We start from the raw sequence: 21,935 nt of genomic DNA, 5'->3' as shown, positions 1-21,935 counted from the left end.
CATTACATCAAACTGGTTCCCTCTGTCCCTTCACATTGCTCAAAAGCACGTGAGCCACCACATCACACACGTCCGCTGCACACGTCCGCAGAAGCTCCATGCCCCCCAAACTTCTGACATGTATTGTACCGCAAGGGAGAAGAGAATCCAGGGTCTCCCCGGAAAACATCCGACATCCCAGGAAGTAGAGCCAGTGCTTCCCCTTTAAAGGACAGCTGAGCTGCAGGAATAGGGGACACGTCGCCTTACTTTCTATTCGCCAAACTGTCTGCACCCCCAAACTCTCCACCCCAGCCATATCTAGCGAACCCCTTTCTTTTGCTTTCAAGGCAACTGGCGCACCAATTCTAAACTTGATCCAACGTTCTAGTCCTCAGCGATTTGTCCGTTTGTTCCAGTTAAGGTTTGCTTTCCCATCCACGATGGTCTACTCCAATCTACATTCTCTCCCACCTTTCTGTGTCTTTCTTAGCCTTAGGTTGAATTAAGACCCACGGATGAATATCATGGAGCCTGTATGGCAGCTTTGCGGGAGGTGGGGGTGTCGCAGTTTTATTTACACCCTGCTTGAACAAACACAAGACGACTCCTGTTGCGCCTCAACGCCCACTTTCCCGAGCCTAAGCTTGGAAACGCGTTTTGCCTTTATTTTATTTATTTATTCATTCCGATGTAGTTGTATTTCCATTCGCCTCCCCCCTCGCAACCTTCTTCAGCACAGTCTTCTTTATCTTTTCCCAAGAAGAACCACCCCCTTTCCCTCAGCCCCGGAACTTTCCATATAAAGAAGGGACAAACATCCCGCTGCCGGGCGCTTAACTGCGCCGGCACCGGCTTCCCTTAAGCAGCTGCAACTGCCTCCTAGCGACGCTCCCACCCCAGTTCCCACAGCCTGACTCTTCAGCAGGGGGCGCATCGCTCCCAGCTCAGACTGTGCATGCCCGAGTGACGCATTGCAGGTACGAAACCACCAATCAGAGGAGCCCGTTCGTAGTTTAGTAACTCACACGTTTTTCCTTCTCTAATCTTCCTCCGATCGGTGAAAAAGTTCCTTCTTTTTATTACCAAGAAAAAAGCACACACAACGGTTCTTTTAAAAAATATATCGCGTCTTTTCGTTTCTTTTTTTTCTTATTTTTTAAATGCTCTTCCTCGTGCTGTATATGGGGAGGGGGGAACAGGAAATACCATTCGGAAGGAAGGAAGGGGATGTAACAGCACCAGCAGCAGCAGCAGCAGCAACGGTTGATACAGCCGCTAAGGGTGCGGATCCGGATCTCGTTTTGTCCCGCGTAGCTTCTCTTTCTCGACTATAGGGATCGGGAGGAGGGGGCTGGGGGCTGGTTAGGGCGCGGAGGGATCTGGGAGAGCGGTGAAGTGGTTTATGAGGCGCTGCCGGTAGGCGCGTTGCGTTCAGTGTGAGTGGAGCAGCCGAGGGGGTCAGGTAGTTGGAGCGGAGGGAAGACCGTCGGCGCGCCACTCCCGCCTTCTGTGCCTGGCGAGGCTGCAATCGTCTTGAGCGTTAGCTGCAATAACTGCCGCCGAGCCCGGGCCAAGCCACCATGGTTAGCAAAGGGCGGGGAAGGCGATTCTTGTTTTAAGTGGACGGGGCCGCGCGCGTTTGATGCGGAAGAGCTTAGTCGGGGGGGATATGCGGAGGAGGAGAGGGTGGGGATGAAGAGCAGAGCAGCTTAATAGGGGTCGTGGTGAGGAGACGGTGCGCGTGCGGTTGGCATCTTCTACCTTCGCGCGCGTGTGTCAACGGTCCTCGTCAGAATTCAAAATTCATATTGTCGGCGACAGTTATTTTCGGCGCCATGCTGCTTTTTTTCCTGGAGGGTGGGGGAGATAGAAGGTCCGTGTAGGTGATAGTAGCTTTTCCTTGTTGGTCTTTTTTCTTCTTCAGGGAAGAGTGGTTCACAACGCGGGCGCAGGAGGCAGTTGGCTCCAGGGGTGTGTGTGTTGGTGGGGCGGGGTGGGTGGAAGAGTTACTATAACAACCGAGTTGTCATCGCCGCCCCTTCCTTAGCAGCGCTTGAGGTCCGGGGCGGGGAGGGCAGCTGCCAGACCTGCGGTCACTGTCCCGTTTTTCGATGACGGTTAAAGGTGGTGTGTGGTTTTGTTGGGGGGGCATTCTTTGACTGCGGAACTGTTGCTGGGGAGGGGGCTGGAAGAGGAAAGAGTTGGGACTCCGCTGCGTTGCAAAGGTCGCTCCTGGAGGGCTTTCAGGCGGCATTTTGAGTTATTTGAAGCACCTCGGCGAGACCTAAATGGGTGCGCGGGAGTGGCTGGCGTTGCCATGGGTTAGGGCTGGTCTGCAAACCGAGTGGAAGAAGTTGCTGCAGGAGCAGTCGGACCGCCGCAGAGGATAAAAGAGATCCTGGAGTTGTATGGCGTTCTTGTAAAGCTGGTGGGAGATACAATAGAGGCAAACGGTGGGTCGGTTCTTCTTACCATACTGGAGACTGCTAGGAAGTAAAGACTGGAGTTTTGTTAACATGAACCATTTTGTGTTTCTGTACATCCTTGTAAAAGATAAAGGTTTTCTGCTGAAGAATATTGTGCAGCTGGCAAATTAAGAAATATCTGGCAGGGTTCTACCACGTTTTCATGTGCTGGAATAAAGGCACTTATTTGGAAGGAGGCTTCTGGCAATCTGAGGCTCTTCCTGAACTACCTACGGAATAGCATAATGCAGAGTCAGTTGCTGCAGCTTGCCCCCCAGGCTTGAACCCTTTTGGTGAGGGAGCCACTTCTTTGCCTCATGGCAACTGTGATTCCCACTGGGGATAGTTGCTTTCTTGCAGCATAACAAGGTATGTTCTGCTTCTAAGGATTTGTAAAGGAAAAGCCTTTCCATGTTCAAGAAACATTTTGAAATGAAATCAAGTCATAGTTAGGAAGCTGGGCACTTAAAAGCAGATATTTCTAGTCTGAGTCCTGTGGCAAAACCATGATCATGTTGCATGTTAAGGAGATGGCTACACACCTCTGGCTTGGTGGTCATAGTTTTATTTTTAACTTTCAGAAAGTTCTGTTGAACTCAGTTAATGTCATTGTACTCAACTGAGGTTGAATAATTCGTTTTGACGCTAAGGCTGTATGCAGATGTATCCGTCAAGGGAAGCTAACTTTCAGTGGCCATAAACATAAAGGTCCAAATAGCAAGCAAGAGAAATACAAGAATTCATAACTATCAAAGGTTTCCAGTCAGTCCTAGTATTCTGGAAACCTCAGCAATAAAATGAGCATAATATTTTAATTACTGCATTTTTGTTCAGCCTGTAGACTTCATATTGATCACCTTCTAAATATTTTTCAGTTGTTCATGTGCTATGTACATACTCTGAATATATCTTTGTAAAGGTGCTGACCTATGTGAGAAAAATTGTGTATCTCTTTAGATTTGGAGAGTGAGCATATAAACTGTGTCAGTAAGAGCGTTCTACAACATTTTTAGTTCAGGTATGTTGCCTCAGTGGTAATCTCTACAAAATAGTCCAGAGTTGGCTCTGTACTTAAGTTATACTTGAAATACCTATTCTGAAGGCTTGAAAAATCCCAGTTGCCAAATAACATGTGGTCTTAAAAATTTTATACTGACACCTAGGAATATAAACTTATCATTGGTTGGGCACTGTGAGAACAATATGCTGTACTAGATGGGCCGCTGTCCTGATCTAGCAGGCTTTTTGTATGTTCTTCAAGGGCTCTGTTTCTAGGCATTAGAAATACTTATAGGGCCCACCTATATTCCCAGCTAATGTTTGTTGCTCAAACTATTTAATATAGTTAAGTGGTCATACTGGAGTGCTAGTAATTGAAGCATCTTAAAATTATTGGAGAACACAATTCACACTGATTTTGAGGGAGAACCTTATTCAAGACATGGGCTTTTCTCCTGGCTGCCTTTCTGAAGTCCCTCACACAGATGAGTTATAGCCTTACCATTAGTGTAGGTTTCAGGTGCAAAGCCTTCCTAGAAACAAAAAAGAAGCCTTTCCTCATCATGCAGCTATTTTTATTGCCAAATGTTTTTATTCTTTCACAATATGCCATACTGGGACCCTCCACATAGTGATTGCTAATTACTGCCTCCCCAAGGGAGGTTTCCTTGGAGCATTTTTCCTCTGCTTTTTACCTGTCTACAACCACCACAATTGTCCTTGGATCCTTTTCTCAAACATCATTTTTAACCTGTTGCTCATTGCCTTCTGCATTCAAGTCATTTGGGGCTTTTTTGGGGGGTGAGCTGGAAGGATGGTGCTTTTTGTCTTGAGAGACTGGGATTTCAGCAGTCATATGATTCCCAGTTCCATCAGGAGATTAAAAGCAGTCATAATAGTCTGGAAGTGTAGCTGTAGTTTGCAGTGCATCTGAGCCTACACTGAAGATCAGTGGTAAATCTTTTCTAGCAGCAGAAGATGCCAGATGTGAATGGCAAGTTTAGAACCCTTGATAGCAATACCTGAATGATCCATTCATACTATGGCTTTTAGGTCTGTTTTTTTTCTTTTGATAGTGGTACTATTGAGTAGGTTACTGGTCATTCTTAATTAAAAGCACTTGATTGATTCAGTATCTACAAATATTGCGAAAGCTAAACCCTTACCCAGTGATCATGTTTTCTGGATCTGGGATCCACATTTACTCCTAACCTGTATGAAAGACCATTATCATCTTGCATATACTTGCTTCACATTTGAACTTGTTTTCCTTTGGCACAATAGAGGAGCATTTTTTTACACATACACTTTATGACATCCTTGGTTGCTCTGTCATAATCTGAATTTCTCACAGAACTTCCCCTTACTATGTTTTTCTAGCCATGAATTACTTCATCCTGTGAAACATACTTCCTTTTGTTTTATCAAAAATACATGAATGGACCATATGACCAGATACTTGGAATTAATTCTCCAAGATAGTATAAATCCAACCATGTGTTATATTGTCCAATTAATATATTGTCCACTTAATGTGCATTTTTCTTCAGGAAGTGTATTACAAAAATGGGCAGCTTGACTTTAAAATAATTGATTTATAATGGTTATTCCTTCCACTGCAGTAACTTAAATCAACCCATCTTGCTTCATAGAGCTTAATATGAAGAGACTTTGGCACTGAAACAGGTGAACAGGGCCCCTGAACATATGCAGAATGCACAGCATTTACCAGTTACTAACTGGTAATGCTAACTAACCTTCTAGCCTTACAAACGTCACACAGTGCAGCTGTTTAGAGAACAAGACATATATTGGCTAAAATACTTCTAATCCCTGCTCATGTACACTTTCCTTCTACCAACAAGGATTGGGGGGGAGATGAAAGTGGCCCACCTTAATCCACTCCATCTGGCATGCATTTATTTAGAGAAATATACTTTATTCCTGTTTTCCAGGTCACTCCACTTCACTAGTAATCGAGATCCTACAGGTTAACAAAACATTTTGAGGTCGACAAAGCCAAAACATGAGGCTGACTGATTCAGAGCTACTCTGTCTTGCTGTTTCCATGGTCTCAGGAATCAGTTTCCTGAGGGGAAGTGAGTAGCAGCAAGTTCAGAAGACTCTAGCCAAGTTTACTTGTGATGTTCATGAAAACTAAGTGGAATGCTTCATGTAGTCTTCACTTATTGGTAACCCAACTTCCCCCACTGACATTCAGTAAGTGCAGCCATGTGCCTGTGAACTTGTAGGCAGTATGGAAGAATGGTGTCCAGCTGATAAGCTCTAAGTAGCAGTGAAGGGCGTGGAGCAAAATGAGCAAGCTCTTTATTTGCCCTCCCTCTACACACTCTTACCTACCCTGAGCCCACAGATAGGATAAGGATCTTGCTTTAAAACTAAAAACATATTATGTTGAAAGAGGTACTGAGATGTATCTTGAGGCTGGTATCTACAAGTAGTAAAGTACAATCAGCTGCTGGATTACAAAGTGCAAGCCTGTGTAACTTGTGTGTTGAAAAGCTGGTGAAGGAAGCCAGCCCACCAACTATTGTATGGTGGTGTACCAAGGTTGCATAAAGAAAGCAAAAGTCAAGCCAGACCAGAATACACAGCTAGCTGGTTAGAGATTGTGCATAACTGCTCTCAGCTACTTGTGTGCCAGAACAGTCAAGTTGCATCCTTCATTATCTAGTTTTCAAGATGATTTCGGCTTTCTCTTTGGTGTTAACTGAATTGTAGAAAGCTTGACTATGAGGATGGCAGTTCAAGTCATTCAGACTTGTTGATATGTCTCATTCCTTTTACTTACAGCAGGAGTTTGGGAAACTTCCTCTTAATTTAAAAAATAGTCTAATCTAGGAATATCAAATGAAGACTATTTAAAAGTGTGAAATTTGAACACTACTGTTCAGTATATCCAGAGAAATACTGCAGGTGACCTGGTGAAGAAAGTTGGTGTTACTAGGTTATGATTCTGGTTGCATCACTTTTCCTAGTTCAGACTTCCATTGCCTCTCTTACATTTTTTCTTTTAATTTTAAATGACTCTTAAGTTCTTTCAACAATATAATCTAGTAAAACTGGTTGAAAGACTTTTTGGTAGTTATGGGCTAGAAATCTGTGTTCTTCAACCTTGTATTTTGAGATGTTATGTGGACTGCCACTCCCATCATCCCTGACCATTGGCTGAGCTGCCAAGGGGTACTGGGGATTGTAATCTGATAACATTTGGCAACCCAAGATTGAAGGACACTGTTGGGTGATGCAAGCTGAAGTCATTTATAAAGGGTGGCTTTGTGTTACATGGCTAACTTGGCTTCAGATGAGGGATTAAAATAAATCGGTGTAACCATACTTTCATTTTGGTTACATCAAGAGGTTTTAGGCAACTTGTTCAAGGGAGTGTGACTGGGAACCTCTGAGAAACACTGGGATCCACTGGGATTTTTTTCTAAGAGGTGTATCTTGTCAAACATGATAGCTATTTAATATAACTTCCTACAGTAAGTGGTGCACAACCAGCTTGCTTCCCAGTCTAAAGAAAATAAATACCTATTCAAAGAATTACATATAAATGATTAGGTATTACTTTGTTCAGATTCAGTCAGCAGTATCACAAGTTGAAATCAGGCTCTATAGCGATAGGCATCTGGCCTACTCAAAATCATCATGGTAGATACTTCATAGCATCTTAAAGGATTATTCCATGCCTCAAATGAGAATTGTGCCATAGACTCAGGGCAACTGAAAGCTGCTTTTAGTGTCAGGGAACATATAGACTGTTGATGTATACAAAGGAGTCCCTACAGCATTATGACAAGTACTTGGAAGTTAAGGCCTAGTCTGTTATATCAAATGAATCCCTGACACACAATTTAGCTTTTATAGTCTTCTAGTGAAGTGAGATGGTAACCTGATTTGATGGACTGGGTACAGTACTGGCTCTCTCAAACCCTTGAGTTTCCATTATTATGTTTCATAATTTATGCTCAATGCTAAGCCGCTTCAGCAGTGTGCTGTTCTTTGTATCGTTCAATTTTATAAATGGCATTGGTAGAATATCGCTTGTGCAAACTGGCATTTGTTGTAACCTGCTACACCCGAGCATTTCAGCTACTATCTAATGGCAGAAGATGGGAAATCAGCCTGTCCCAACTGTCTGCTACAGAGGTACCTGATGCAGAGAACTTCTCTTCATAAAAACTTCACACAAGAGTCAGTTGTAGGAGAAGGGTATGCAGTGGAAGACAAGACAAAGATTGGTCCCAACTTGAACTTAAGTGCCCATTCAAAAACTTGCCTCTAACTCTGGCATTCGCAAACTGAAATTCTGTGCCTTTCCCTCTATTCTCCTTGCCTTGAGTACCTAATGTTATATAAGCTTGAGGACAGAGCCTTGATTATGTAGAAGACCTACTGTAGTTACTCTAGAACAGCCTTTCCCAACCAGTGTGCCTCCAGATGTTGTTGGACCACAACTCCCATCAGCCTCAGCCAACATAGCCAATGGTCAGGAAAGATGGGAGTTGTGGTCCAACAACATCTGGAGGCACATTGGTTGGGAAAGGCTGCTCTAGAATATAGGGGTGTTATTAGGAGCAGATAAATCTGTAAGTAGCATGTCCATTTCTAAAGTACTAACTTCATTTCCCCCTAATTTTTCTAGGCTGATCAACTGACAGAAGAACAGATTGCAGGTGAGATACACACTACTTGTGATGTTGATGCATAATTTGCATAGTTTTCAGTTGATGTGTAACTTGCTGTTTTCATTAGAAGTAATCATGATGCTGTAAGTTGCAAATTGTATTTGAGAACTCCAATAATAATTAGAACATATCTTGTTTCATACTTGGTAACCATTAGCCTTTCTTATTTTTATCAGTGTTCAATTGTGTTATCTTGTTATGTGCCTCCAAGTCGACTGCAACTTATGGCAACCGTATGAATCAGTGACCTCCAAGAGCATCTAATAGGATTTCCGTGACCATCATAAATCACAGGATAGAACTGTTGCTTTGCCTTTGTTATCTGCATACTTGATGCTCAAACTTTATATTTTAAAATGCTTGTTTTTCCTATGGCATTACAAATTGGCATGTGTGTACTCTTTCACTACAAGTAGAAGTCCTGGAACAGAGTAAATACGTAGAGGTTCTCTCCTTGTGCAGCAACTCTCATGGTCGTCAAGTATCAAAATCTGGGCTCATATTAACTCTTCCTTTGTTACTGTTAGCCAAATAAGATCCAAAAAGAAGAAAAGTTGTATTGTTGCTTTTGGGTGGTTAGTCATGTGAGTGTGAATAGGTCTTTGCACCTCAAATCATTAATGGTGCTTTGAATTTGTAAGAGATAACTGTTAAACTGACTGAAGCCCAAGGATGGTTGTCTAATGATCAACTTCATGTCTAAAATCTTAAAAGGGAGTGCCAACAAATCCTAGTATGTTAACAAGATGCAATTATAAATGTGCTTCCAGTGCACTTTAGGTTTAATAGTTTCGTTAACATTTATGAAGCCAGTTTCTTTTGAGGTTTTTGTGACCAGATGAAACTGGAAGTCAGTAAATAGTTGCACAGTATCAAGAGAAACTGTAAAGTGTAACATTAACACTTGATGTCTTGGTAGTCTGTAGGAATCAGTATTGATTTTGTACAGTTTCCAGTTTGAGTTAACATCTGCTGGATAGGGAAGCTAATCAACTGCTACATTTGTGCCCTTGCATTGATAGTATTTACGTGATTATGTGTTTATGAAATTACTCATTTTAAAAGTTCTCAAATTGGATATTGTTTAAAGCATGTCTGACACTGTACCAGTGGAAGGGTGTTTCCAAAATGCAGGGCTTTTGGGAGATAAGATGGGTAGGCTTGTTTGCATGGAGAGCTGTTTTGTGGCAGCCGCTAAGTTGTGGAATTCCTTCCATGCAGAGCTGTGTCTAGCACCTTTGCCATTCACCAAAAACTGTATAGCAAAATATGCACTTCTTTATCCTGGCCCTTGGGACTTATCATAGAATAGAATCATAGTTGGAAGGGGGGCTCTGCTCAATGTGGGAATCCAAGTTAAAGCATACTTGGGATGTACGTCTTCAGGACCCACCCTACTCATGTGAATATAATGTGTTTTAATAGTTTTTAATACTGTATTTTAAATTCTTGTAACTTGCCCTGGGACCTAATGGTGAAGGGCACACAATAAATATAATAGTCCACTCCATGGCCATGTCAAGTTTCAAATGGTGAATGACTTAACACTTTCCACTGATAACAGAAGGGGATAATGTGTTCTATAGTTGCTATCAAGGTATAAGCAAATGTAGTGTCGCTATGGAATATTAAATAATTGGAATAAGTTCAGTGTCATTAGGAGCTTGAGGACCTTTCTTGTAATGTTTTATTTCTAGCACAATTTTCTTGTGCCAGCCTCACTTACTGTCAGGAATAAGACAACTTTTTCTCAGGAAACAAGATGAATTAGGATCGTAGGAGTTATACACCTTTAGGGGAGTGCATATTCTTAGGACAATGCTGTACTGAGCAGTCTGCTTTGAAAGTATTCAGATTATCTCTGAAGTAAAGCAGATCTTTTCTGAAGTGAAGTGAGCGGCTCCTGAAGCACTTTGTACTCATTTCAGAAGAGTGTATTTACAGTGGGGGGGGTGGCCAGTTGGGACATTTCTGAACCTTCCCCAAGTTCTCTACAAAAGATAAAGGGCAAGCAGTGGAGAGGAAGGTATAGTTTTATAATTGAGAACTATATAAAGAGACTTCTACCTGGGTTCTCCGGTCACAGTGCTTCTGGGAGAGAGATTGAAAACATATCAGAAGTTCCAGGGTTCTGCACTTCCTTTCAAGTTGACTCCTAGAAACAGTGTTGAAAGTTGAAGAAGAGTTGGTTGTGTGTGACCTTATTTCAATCCAGACTAAATCCAAACATTGCATTGTAATTTTCTTACTCTTATTGTTTTGATTTTAAATTGTGTTAAATAGTTCTAGTTCTGTGTCTCTGAGTAATAGTATATTTGTCTGTGTTCTTTGGAATGTGTATATCACAGAACTGTTTGGGTGCACAAGCACAGCATAAGTGTACACCTTCAAATTCCATCCACTCCATTAAGGATGAAACGAGCATGCAAAGCTCCTCTTGCCCCAAGGCAGTTTCAGGGAGACAAGGCAGAGGTGGCCAGATTGATCTCCCAATCAACTTTAAAAGTGCTTATCATAAACTCCCTGAAATTACTCTTGCAAAGAGGAACCCTTTCAAGTCAAAGGTGCTACAATATTTGCAGATTTTAACCAATTCCAAGGCCGGGCCTTTGATCTGAAGCAAGATCCCATGCATTTTTTTCTGTGCAAACCCCTAGTAGCTTTGGTACCTTCTGAGAAATCCAAATGTGAAATTGCCCCTCATTCACCAATATGTACATATGCAAAATCTGTGAAGGTTCCGTGTATCTGCCAGTAGGCTTGGAAGAATTTTAATGTAAATGAAAGATTAATGCATAGGGGTAGGAGTGTTTACTTTTTTTTCTTCTAGAAGAGAACTAACCAGGGTAGGTTCTTCAGACTAACTGAACTCCAGTGTAACATATGCTATAGATTAATGTATTTGATGGAATAAATTAGTCATTTAATTAAGATTTGAGAATGTCCATTAATAAATGGTATATTATCTAAAGCTGCCCTCTAAATGTGGTCAAGCATATATATACTTGTCTGCTATCCTTGTGCTAAAAGCAAGTGATCAACAATAAAAAATAAGCAGAATTAAAGTTCAAGGAGATTGTCTGTCACTATTGAATATTGAACAAGTTATTATATTTATATCCCACCTTTCCTCCCAAGAACTAAAGGTGGCATAAATCGTTCTCCTTTCTCTTCATTTTATCCTCAAAACAACCCTGTGAGGTACTTTAGGATGAGAGACTTTGGCTGGCTCAAGGTCACCTAGCAAGCATCATGGCTGAATGACGATTTGGACCCTGGTCTCCCAAGTCCTGGTCAAACACTCTAACCACTACACCACACTGGTGATTTCCAGTCTAATCTTAAGATACTAGGAAAGATATTTCATTCTGATTTCAGTAACGTCCCCCAAGTGGATTTATAGTAGTAAGCAAAAGGTTTAATCCAGGGCACCCACTAAGTACTCCCAACTTGAAAGCTATTCCCTCTCCGCTGAGGAAACAACTAGTGCAGTTATTGGGTAGAACTAAAACACTGAATTAACCAGTCGCCTAAACTTCTTGCCATTTCATTGATTCCTCATGTGCAGACAGGCCTGGTGTCAGCAGGTGACCAGGTCAGGCACTGGCCAAGGACCACTGGGGCATGAAGGGTGGTGATCTGCACCAACATCTGGTTGCAGGGTATGATCACAAATTGGGGTTTTAGTTGGATTCCTGCATTGAGCAAGGGGTTGGCCCTGATGGCCTTGTAGGCCCCTTCCAAGTCTGCTATTCTATGCCTCGCAACCTGTGCTGGCCCGATCATGGTGCAGGAGCGCCATCCTCCCATGCAGCCGGCACAGGTTTAAATAGGCCTGTTTGCGTGACCTCCTGCTTCCGCCATCTTGGGTGATGCTAGCAAGCTGATGTGGCAACACAGGAGGGGATGTGGGCTTTAATAGGCCCATGCATGCGGCTTCAGTGCGCTCTGTGCACGTGTTTGCCATCACCCAAGATGGCGGCAAGAACATGTTGACACCCCTGCTGCCATCTTGGGTGATGGTGGACATGGCAATGCTGCTGGGCATGGAGGGCTGTCCAAAGGCCCGCTGCAGTCTGGTGCCAGCCCTGTGTGCAGAATGTTGATTATAGATGGAATGTAGTAAGATTCTGCAAGAAAGGAATAAGGGGTAATGTTTATGAACTGTAAGCACCTTTTTCGTAGGGGAGTTTTTCCTTTCTATTCCTCAGCATTGAATTTAAAGTATGCTGAGAGTTATAAAACAAGGTTTGCCCCATTGGGTTGGCAGGAGTGCACAAGTGTCAGTGTGTTAATAAAAAGTAAACATCATAAAGGAGAAGGTTTAAATACTGGAAGAATGTGGTATAGTGGAACTTTTGAGGGATTTAGATTATATACCAGTTTGGATAACATCCTGTGCTTTAGTCAGTAACACTATGTAAATGTGAACATGAGATTAAGGAGGAGCATAAGTGGCAGCGGAAAAGCAAGTGTTTTTGTGCACATGAGGTATTTAAACCTTTTCACATTCAGATGCTCAAGGCTGTCAGCAGTAGTAAAATACAAACATAAGCCAACATAAACAATAAATAAAAGCAAGAGCAGGTTAAACATCAACAGAAAAACAAACAGCAGCAGGGCAAAGGCTTGTCTAAACAGAAGGGCTTCACCTGCAGATAAAGGGCGCACTGGGTGGGGTGGGCTACATGTCTGTAGGTAGAATTCAGAGTCTAGGCACAGACTAAAGCAGGGATGAAAGCCTGTGGCTCCAGATGTCGCTGGACTATAGCTTCCATCATCTCTGCCCATGGGACATGCTTGATGGGCCTGTTGGGAGTCCTAATATCTGAAGGATCACAGGTCCCTATTACTTTTTGAATGCAGTTTTTAAAAAAAAAAAAATCTTCAAACTTTATGGGCATTTTATTGACCTTCCCCCACTAACCTGAATGCAAGAAGACATATTCATACTTGCCAAATCCCACAGTTAATACAATAGTTTCTTAAGGAACATGTTCTGTTTCAAATATATCACATAGCCTACAACAAAATGGAACATTTGTTTTTTATTTTTGTGTAATAATATGGTTCCTTCTACATGTCAAATGCTAGAATTGACGGGGAGTTATTTTTTAAATCTTATTACATATTGTGCTACTAATAAGACTTAACAGCTTAGCAATGGGGCTTATCAATCAATCAGTGCTAGAAACTTCCTTTTGCTTGCCACATTTCCAAGATTGTTCAGTTAGTTCCATACTTTTTAAATTCCTTAACAGGTGCCGTATGCCACTGTTGTAGCAGGTTATAACAAACTATTTCCAATACTTACAGAAGCAGTGCAACCCAGGATGCTTCTTTGGGTAGAAGGGGAGGAAGGTCACCTTCCATGCTGCTCCAGAGAGTTCTGCAGCCTACTGAAGTAGACTTTCAGGGGCACAGTACTGCACATGAAAGTGGGAATCCGTGAAAATCTCCTTCCATCTACAGAAACATCCAGTTTAGAGTTCCATTTTACAACTCAAGATCCCATTCTGTATATCCATTTCCCTCCATATATCTGCCTTGGACAATTCTTATTACCCAGTAGCTGCCCATTAGCTACTGGGCCAAGTTCAAGGATCTGGTTTTGGTATACAAAGCCCTGGGAGGAGGGGCCAGATATAAATAAATAAAAAAATCTGAGGTTCTTTTCCTATTCATATTTAGGATTCTCCGCTCATCTTTACAGTATTCTTGTATTGTGAATAATCCTGTAACCTTTGCTGTTGTCTCAACAATATCAGGACTATTAAAAAGAGGATGGTTATCCTGTTTTTCTCTAACTGAGCATCTGATTTTATATGATCTGCTTCAGTAGTCTGTTCTCTCAAAAATGAGGACAGGATAAAGACTGAGCATGCAGAGCCAATCAGAAATAGTACATATTCGGTGTAATAAAAGACCACAAAATATATAGTCCAGGGTTCATTATTAGGAAATGATGTGGTTACAGTGGGAATGTCATAAACATGATGATGAGATATAGGTGTCCCTGGATCTAAATACAAAGCAGGTAGCACTAGTGTTGCTGTATGTACCAGCATATTGAACACAGTACTTTAGAAACCTTAGGCAGAACATATAGCTTCATAGGATACAATTCATAAATGAAATCACATCAAATGGAAGATGCTTTTTTGCTTGGAAACAAGGTACTAGGAACACATTATTGTCCCTTTACCTCTGGTGGACAGTCCCTGGAGGGAGGCAGTCAAATGGTAAATGTGTTGATTCATTAATCTTTGGTTGCGTAACTAATTTGGAGCATGACAGATAATATCTAGCTATGATAAATGGCTGTGCTTTAGAACAATAGTCATGAAGTCAACAAGAGAGGCAATATGCACATAGTTTAGTGTGTAGCATCTGGTGAGGCAAGTGATGCCAAACTACTTGTATGCTGACCAAACACTTCAAAATTATAATTAATTAATGGAAATAGATGCATTTAATTTCAGAAGAGGGAATTGTGAAGAATGATTTACTTACAATAAAGTTGAAAGGTAGAGTCAGGAGAATAAATCCATTCAGGAATCTTGGAAGCTTGAAATTGCTCTAAAAGAGCTTGGATAAAATGCCTATTGCAGGCTAGAAATGAATGAATAAGTTGATGATACCAGTGTGGCTAAGTAAATAGTCTATAAAGGAAGTAATAAAAGGCAAGGCTTTAGTAATAGGAAACCCAAGGAGGGAGGTGGACCTTAGATAAACACACAGGGATGAAAATCGTTGAAGAGTAGAGCTACTTCGGAGAAGATAGCAAATTCTTTGCATCCATTTTCACTGTGAAAGGAAATGAACCGGTGAATAATTGTCTTCAGTGAAGGCTTCGAAAGAACTACTAATAAAGGATGCATTTATGCTTGCCCCCCAAAGGGATTTGATCTTTTTTGTGAAAGCTTGCAAAAGAGGTTTTGAGCATGCCCCATGTAAAAACACACTCAAACATTTTCTGAATAAAGTGTCTGTCCCCCGAGGCCCCACAACCTTCTGTGGGGAAGGTACAGGCAGTGGGTGATTTTGGTGGAGCATTCTTTGTAGCTCAGGATGGGATAAGAGCTAGAAGTTCTGGCATCCATAGTGAAATAATGAGGCTATTTGTACCTTATTTCCACCAGCAAGAATGCCCCCTGGATAGTGAATGGTCTTCTCCCTGGTGGGAATTGATCCAAAGCATCTTTTTATTGGGATGCTGGTTCTAATCACCCACCGCCAGTGGGAAAGGACATTCAGTGGGGGAACTGGTGTGCCTGTTGCCTCCCCATTCTCCTGCCCTAGGTGAATTGACTGTAACTCCAGGAGAGGTTTTGGGATTGTGGACATCTCACTATGCTGTGATAATGGAAAAGGCAAATAGTGCTCAAACTGTTAGGAAAGAAAGTGAAAATAGCCAGTGTCATAATATTTGCAATTAAACAATGAGGTAACTACATGTGGAATCCTAGACGTAATTCTTGTCACCCACATTCAAACGTGCCACAGGAAAAGATAAGTGTAAGGAGGAAACGATGGTGAAGGCAGTAGAGTACTTTCATTATTAGGAAAGAATGCTTAGGCCTTTTAGTCTACAAAATTACAAATTGTATGAAGAAAGTTTTATCTGTCTTACAAAGCTAATGGGTCACCTCATGAAATTGATCAGTAGGTTTTCAAAAGGCAGGCTATTTTACTACAGTTCATAATTGACATATGAATTATGATATTACTGTTGGTAGCTTCTAAAAGGTGTTAGGTCCATAGGGATTTATCTGTAAGTTCATATTTGCCGTGCTAGCTAAATAAAAAACCTCCATGTTTGGAGGCAGTATACCTCTGAATACTTGGTACTGGCGGAAGACTGTTGCCTTCATACTGTGCTATAGACTGCTTGGAGATCTGGCTGGTCATTGATGAAAACAAAGTGGAACTTTGATCAGATCCAGCAGGGCTGTTCTGCAATTACATTGTTGACAATACCTTGCCACTTGTTGTACGCAGTTGACTAGTTGACAAGTCAGAACTGAAAAATAACCCTGGTTTTCTTTGAGATGGATTGCATGAGTGTTCAGAAAATGCTAGGCATCTCAAATCCTGCTGAAATCAAATTAGTTGGAGTTGGATGTACCTCAGTTTCTTTGGATTGCATTAATTGTGCTTAGTCCTTCTCAATTTCTTTGCAATTGCTAATGAGCTAAAAGGAAGTAAGAGTTTGTAGACATATTTTTTTAAAACATTACAAAATTTTATTTGCATACAACTGGCAATATAATTTTCCACAGTGTAATGAGTACTGCAAAGGTACAATCAGTGAGTAGAAGAATGAAAAGAATTATGCACGTTGTGTGTAGTATACAAAGGTTTATAAAATATATTATTTTTATTTTCATATTTTCTTTTTCCTGTATAGTAATGTATATAGAGAATGTGGGTAAATGTTGGCTTGGATCTTGTTCCAAAACATTTTAAAATGCAAGTTGTACAAGCATAACTTTACTTTAAGCTGTCTTATTTTTCTGTCCTATAGAATTCAAAGAAGCCTTTTCACTATTTGACAAGGATGGAGATGGTACTATAACAACAAAAGAACTGGGGACAGTGATGAGGTCACTTGGACAGAATCCGACAGAGGCAGAGTTGCAGGATATGATCAATGAAGTAGATGCTGATGGTAAGTTTCCTCTAAATAGTTAAGTTGCTAAAACACCAATGACTTTGATTTAACAAACTATCTGTCTTGTAGGCAATGGCACAATTGACTTCCCTGAATTTTTGACAATGATGGCAAGAAAAATGAAGGATACAGACAGCGAGGAGGAGATTAGAGAAGCATTCCGTGTATTTGATAAGGTATTCAGTTAATATGTTTGGAGGGCTTATCTGAAACTCTGTAAACATGGGGAATCCTTACATTCACAGCCAGTTTTCTAGGTTGAGCTACGCTTGCATCTGGTGCCCACTTGGCTGGATGGTGTAACTTGAGGCAGAAACTTGTCAGACTTTAGATCTCAGGAAGCCCTTTATTTCATATGAATCTTGCTGAAACTTGGGATCTGATGAGGCCATGCTTTGAAGTATCATCTTACTTGGTTTTCAGACTGGTGTCTCTAAAAGCAGGTCTTTGGGGAAATAGCCCAGAACTGTGGAATGTTCTTCAGATGGTTCTTTAGCTCACTCATTCTTTAGACAGAAGGCTCTCTTCTGTAAAAGTTTTCTGGTTTGTTGCTGCTGGTTCTGATACATCTGCGCTTTGATAAATTTGTTGCTTGATTACATTGTTGTGTATTAACTTTTCTCTTTGAGAACACTTTAAAACTTTATAAAACTTATATATACTATTTTAAAAGTAGTATACATTTCATAATTATTTGCATATGGTAAAATGAAAGACTGCTTAACACACTTCATAGGCATTTTGAAAACGTATTACTGTTCAGGATTTGAAGCCCAATTCTTTCATGACATTTCTCAAAAAGATCAAGGTGAAATACACATTTTCCCATAGTTCTACTGTAGTATTTTAACACAGAATCTTTATTGAAATCACAGTTGGATTTTAAAACTAAACTATAGCTTCCCATAGGCATCGAGTTGGCCAGTGTGAGAACAGGATGCTGGAGTCGATGGGGCCTTTGGCATGATCCAGCAGATTCTTGTGTTTTGAACCCACTAACATTGGTGTGTGTTCTTAGAACCAGTCTTGAGACATTCCCATTTCCTGTTAACTAGTTCTTGCTGGGGCAGTAAAAGTGAGTCCTCTAGCAGCAACACTAAGACAGACCTTAAAGAATATAACACCTGCACTCATATCATTACCACCCTGCATAATGGAGGCTTTCCTTTGTGGAACTAGTTTACAATGGCATTTTTACTCTACTCTGGAACTGCCTAGTGCTGCAAGCCAAGCAACAATCTGAAGTTGTAGCCATCATCTGCAGCATATAACTGGTTTTTGAAACTTAAATGGCATGTTACTTACAAAGCACTACAAAACATTTCCAGGCACAATTTACACACTGACAATTTTCGTAAGTTCAGTGGTGTATTGATCTCATAGCTACAATGGACTAAAATACAAGTGATAAAATAACTTAAGTAACTCAAATGTTCTCAGCTGCATTGTGCACCCTCTGGGCAGGGCTGGGATTTTTTTGGGGGGGGGATTGAAAAGTGGAAGTAATACCCATGGTTGCTGCCTTTGATTTCCTGTTATGTTAGTACTAATTTGCTCAAATCTGAATATAGCATATTGATGTAAACAAGTTATTTCTAAACATTTTCCAGGATGGTAATGGTTATATTAGTGCTGCAGAACTTCGCCATGTCATGACAAATCTTGGAGAGAAATTAACAGATGAAGAAGTTGATGAGATGATTAGAGAAGCAGATATTGATGGTGATGGTCAAGTAAACTATGAAGGTAAAAATTATCTGGTTTTCTAATTGGGTAATATAACTCAACTACCTAAACTTTTTGGCCAGGACAAAACTGAAAATTGCTTCCGTGCATGTGCTGAGATTTCTCTGAACTTGCACTCTTCACTGCTTCTCCAGTATTTGCAGCAAAGCTAGTACTGGTATAGTGCAATATAGCCTAGCTGCCACTGTGCCATAAACTTTAATATACTAATCACCTCATCATATGACTGATTTTTGTTATTCTTATTTCATTGACAATTATGAAAATTGCTATAGTTCTTGAGGTAATAGAAGTGGAGTATTTTCAGGATAGCACAGGTGGTGACTATTACAATAGCACATAGTGACAGGTCTGGTCAGAAGCACCATTTTAGCATAGATTGACAACTTATGTAAACTCACTACACAGATCTTGCCTTGGGCTTACAACATGCAGTTGAGCCATTTTATTTAAGGCATTTATATACTGCCCCTCAAAATACTTATCTCAGGGCAGTTTCATTTGTTTTGTAAAAACAAGATAAAGAAAACAAAATAATTAAAATTGTGAACTTCCAGTGTTTGGAATACATCTTTTACTTAAATACAAAGCATTAAAATGCCTGATAGGATAAGTCTTAAACCTGACACCTGAAAGATTATATATACAGTGGGTGCTAGGTGAGCTAGGAAACTAGTAGGAGTGTCTAATATTTGAAATTGGTATAGAACCTTGGATAGCTAGTTGTTACAGCTTTATAGTTTTTCAGTTAGGTAGGTAATTGGTATATAGGAACGTCTTGAGACTAAACTGAGCAGTATATTTTGATGCACAAAGGAGGCTTATTTGCTGTAAGGATTTTTTAAATGTATTGAGGTGACTACTAAAGACTAGTTTGAAGAGGAGATCATAATCTTAATTGTCAATTAGCCTGACTTTGAATGTAGATCTCAGTGATTACAGTAATACCTCGCATTAACGTACTCAATGGGACCAGAGCGAATACGTAAACCGAAAATGTCCTTAAAGCGAAGCACTACCTTTTAAAACTTTTTTTACCTCTCCTTCACGCGGAGCCTCAAAGCCCTGCGCTAAAGCGTCTGCTGCTGCGCTACCGCGCCTCTCAGCTGATCATGATCGCGCCTCCCAGCTGATTTGCGGTGGCACGATCGCGTCTATTTCCACCCCGCATGCTAAAGCCTCTGCTGCTGCGCTGCCAACTCCCAACTGATCACGATTGTGCCTCCCAGCTGATTTGCGGTGGCGCGATCGTGTCTATTTCCACCCCCATACGCTAAAGCCTCTGCTGCTGTGCTGCGTTTCTGGAGAAATACAGGCATATGGAGCATGTACGTTATAGCGAGGCGACGTTAAGTGAAGCGACGTTAAGTGGGGTATGCCTGTATAAGCGAATGCACACATTGTACAGTGCCAACAGTAGGAAAGGGTTTCTAATGAAACCTAACTGCTGGCATAAATAGAACCACTTGATTTAATGTAGCAACTTGTTTGGTTCTTAATCTGAACATTTTGCAGAAATTCTTGAATAAACCTGACTTTCTTTTTTCCTCTACAGAGTTTGTACAAATGATGACAGCAAAGTGAAGACACTGTACAGAATGTGTTAAATTTCTTGTACAAATTGTTTATTTGCCTTTTTCTCTGTTTGTAACTTATCTGTAAAAGGTTTTCCCCTACTGTCAAGAGAATATGCATGTATAGTAACAAACTCATTCCTCCATGTTTCCCCCTATCTGTCATCCTGATATTTTGGGGAAATGATCAAAGTAACAAATGTTTGCATGTGGCTTACTCTGGATATTTAAGCCCTTCCACACTTCTAAAGCTAGATGATGTGTTGGTCAAATGAGGGAACATCTAGGTTATGCCTGTTTAAAATTAGTTCTTTTAGAAAATTTAGCATGTTGTTGAAATGTAGTCTTAACTCTGTGTGGACTATGGACAGTCAACAATATGGAATTTTAAAAGTTTGCACTATTGCAAAACAGGTGTATTATCCAGGTACTCGTACACTATTTTTTTGTACTGCTGGTCCTGTACCAGAAGACATTTTCTTCTATGGTTACTATGCTTTTCAGACTTTTGTTCAGCCACTTATTTTCAAAAGAATCTGCTTAATGGCACAACTTGCCTCAAATCCATTCCAAGTTGTATATTTGTTTTCCAATAAAAAATTACAATTAACCCATATTGCTTCTCTTCATTTTTAAAATGTATGGCTGGTCACTGTCATGCCTTGGTGTTTCTAATTGCATTATTGTAAAGCACTGTATGTAGAAGTTGCATGAAGATGGTTCAGACGGTTCAGCCATTGTGTAGCACAGCAGCTCACCTGCTAAAAGATGTGAACAGATACTCGTATCATTTCTCAAAGCAGCAGCACTAGCTGCTAGTCTGTTTCTTGGCCCAGTTCAAAGCGCTGGCCCAAATTGCTTGAGATACTGATGATCTCAGGAAATGACTCTTCATATGAGGCCTCAGCATTTAAGATCTGATGAGACCTTCTAGCTCATGGGAACACCAGATTAACCTTTACCAGTAGCAGGAGTTTCTATGGACTGCCTTCAAGTTGATCCTGACTTATGGAGACCCTATGAATAGGGTTTTCATGGTAGGCAGTATTCAGAGGGGGTTTACCATTGCCTTCCTCTGAGACTGAGAGGCAGTGACCGGCCAAGGTCACCCAGGGAGCTTCATGGCTGTGTGGGGATTTGAACCCTGGTCTCCGGCTCTCCCTACCAAACTTCGGCAGACAAAAACTGTTTCGGTTAGCCTTGTTTTGCCATACTTTGTTAAGTGCACTGTTTTCTGTTTCTGTTGTATTTTTAATTTGGACTGTGTGGACTTGTAAAGTTGCTATGGAGATTAAATTGAAAAGTGGTCTAAAATATTTTTAGTTAAATCTTTGTTGTATTACAATCCCTATAGTAAGGGTGCAAATCCAAATTGAAAACTGCTTGCGTGTTGGTAGCACTTGATGACCAGATAGTGTGCATGCAGAGTCTCCACTCCAGTAGCCACTAGGAATGTTGGTTACTATTTATTCAATTTATGTCCCATCCTTCCTCCTGAAGAAGCCCAAGGCAGCAACGATTTAAAAGCATACTGGCAACCAATGATTTCAAGGTTGCCAGGAACAGTATCTTTCAGCCATCAAATGCCTGGGTGAACAGGAATGTGTGTTAATTTCCTCAAAGTCAATGAGGATAGGGACACCACACAATCAGTCTGCCCTGGTCGACAGTTTAGATGTTATGCTAGTAATATATTTTGCCTTTGTATTATTAAAGATGATGGCTTGGATCCAAATGCTCACAGAAGGGGACTTGCCTGTTTAACCTTGTCTTTCCCTCTGCA

At 40.9% G+C, this 21,935-nt stretch overlaps 1 protein-coding gene across 2 annotated transcripts; it reads left to right on the top strand.

Moving 5' to 3' along the window:
- Window positions 1-1,401: 1,401 nt before the first annotated feature.
- CALM2 (calmodulin 2) lies at window positions 1,402-20,768 on the top strand. 2 transcript variants are annotated; one of them, XM_061625454.1, is made up of 6 exons: window positions 1,402-1,565; window positions 8,116-8,146; window positions 16,686-16,829; window positions 16,902-17,008; window positions 18,443-18,578; window positions 20,134-20,768. In XM_061625454.1, the coding sequence occupies exons 1-6, from the start codon at window positions 1,563-1,565 to the stop codon at window positions 20,160-20,162; spliced, it is 450 nt and encodes a 149-aa protein (XP_061481438.1). In that variant the 5' UTR covers window positions 1,402-1,562; the 3' UTR covers window positions 20,163-20,768. The 2 variants fall into 2 exon arrangements, with proteins under 2 accessions (XP_061481438.1, XP_061481439.1); XM_061625455.1 differs by lacking the exon at window positions 1,402-1,565 and adding an exon at window positions 2,348-2,435.
- Window positions 20,769-21,935: the final 1,167 nt, after the last annotated feature.

The sequence above is a fragment of the Rhineura floridana genome, chromosome 4 (genome assembly GCF_030035675.1).
Source record: "Rhineura floridana isolate rRhiFlo1 chromosome 4, rRhiFlo1.hap2, whole genome shotgun sequence".
NCBI lineage: Eukaryota > Metazoa > Chordata > Lepidosauria > Squamata > Rhineuridae > Rhineura > Rhineura floridana.
This window is presented reverse-complemented; position numbering and strand designations above follow the sequence as displayed.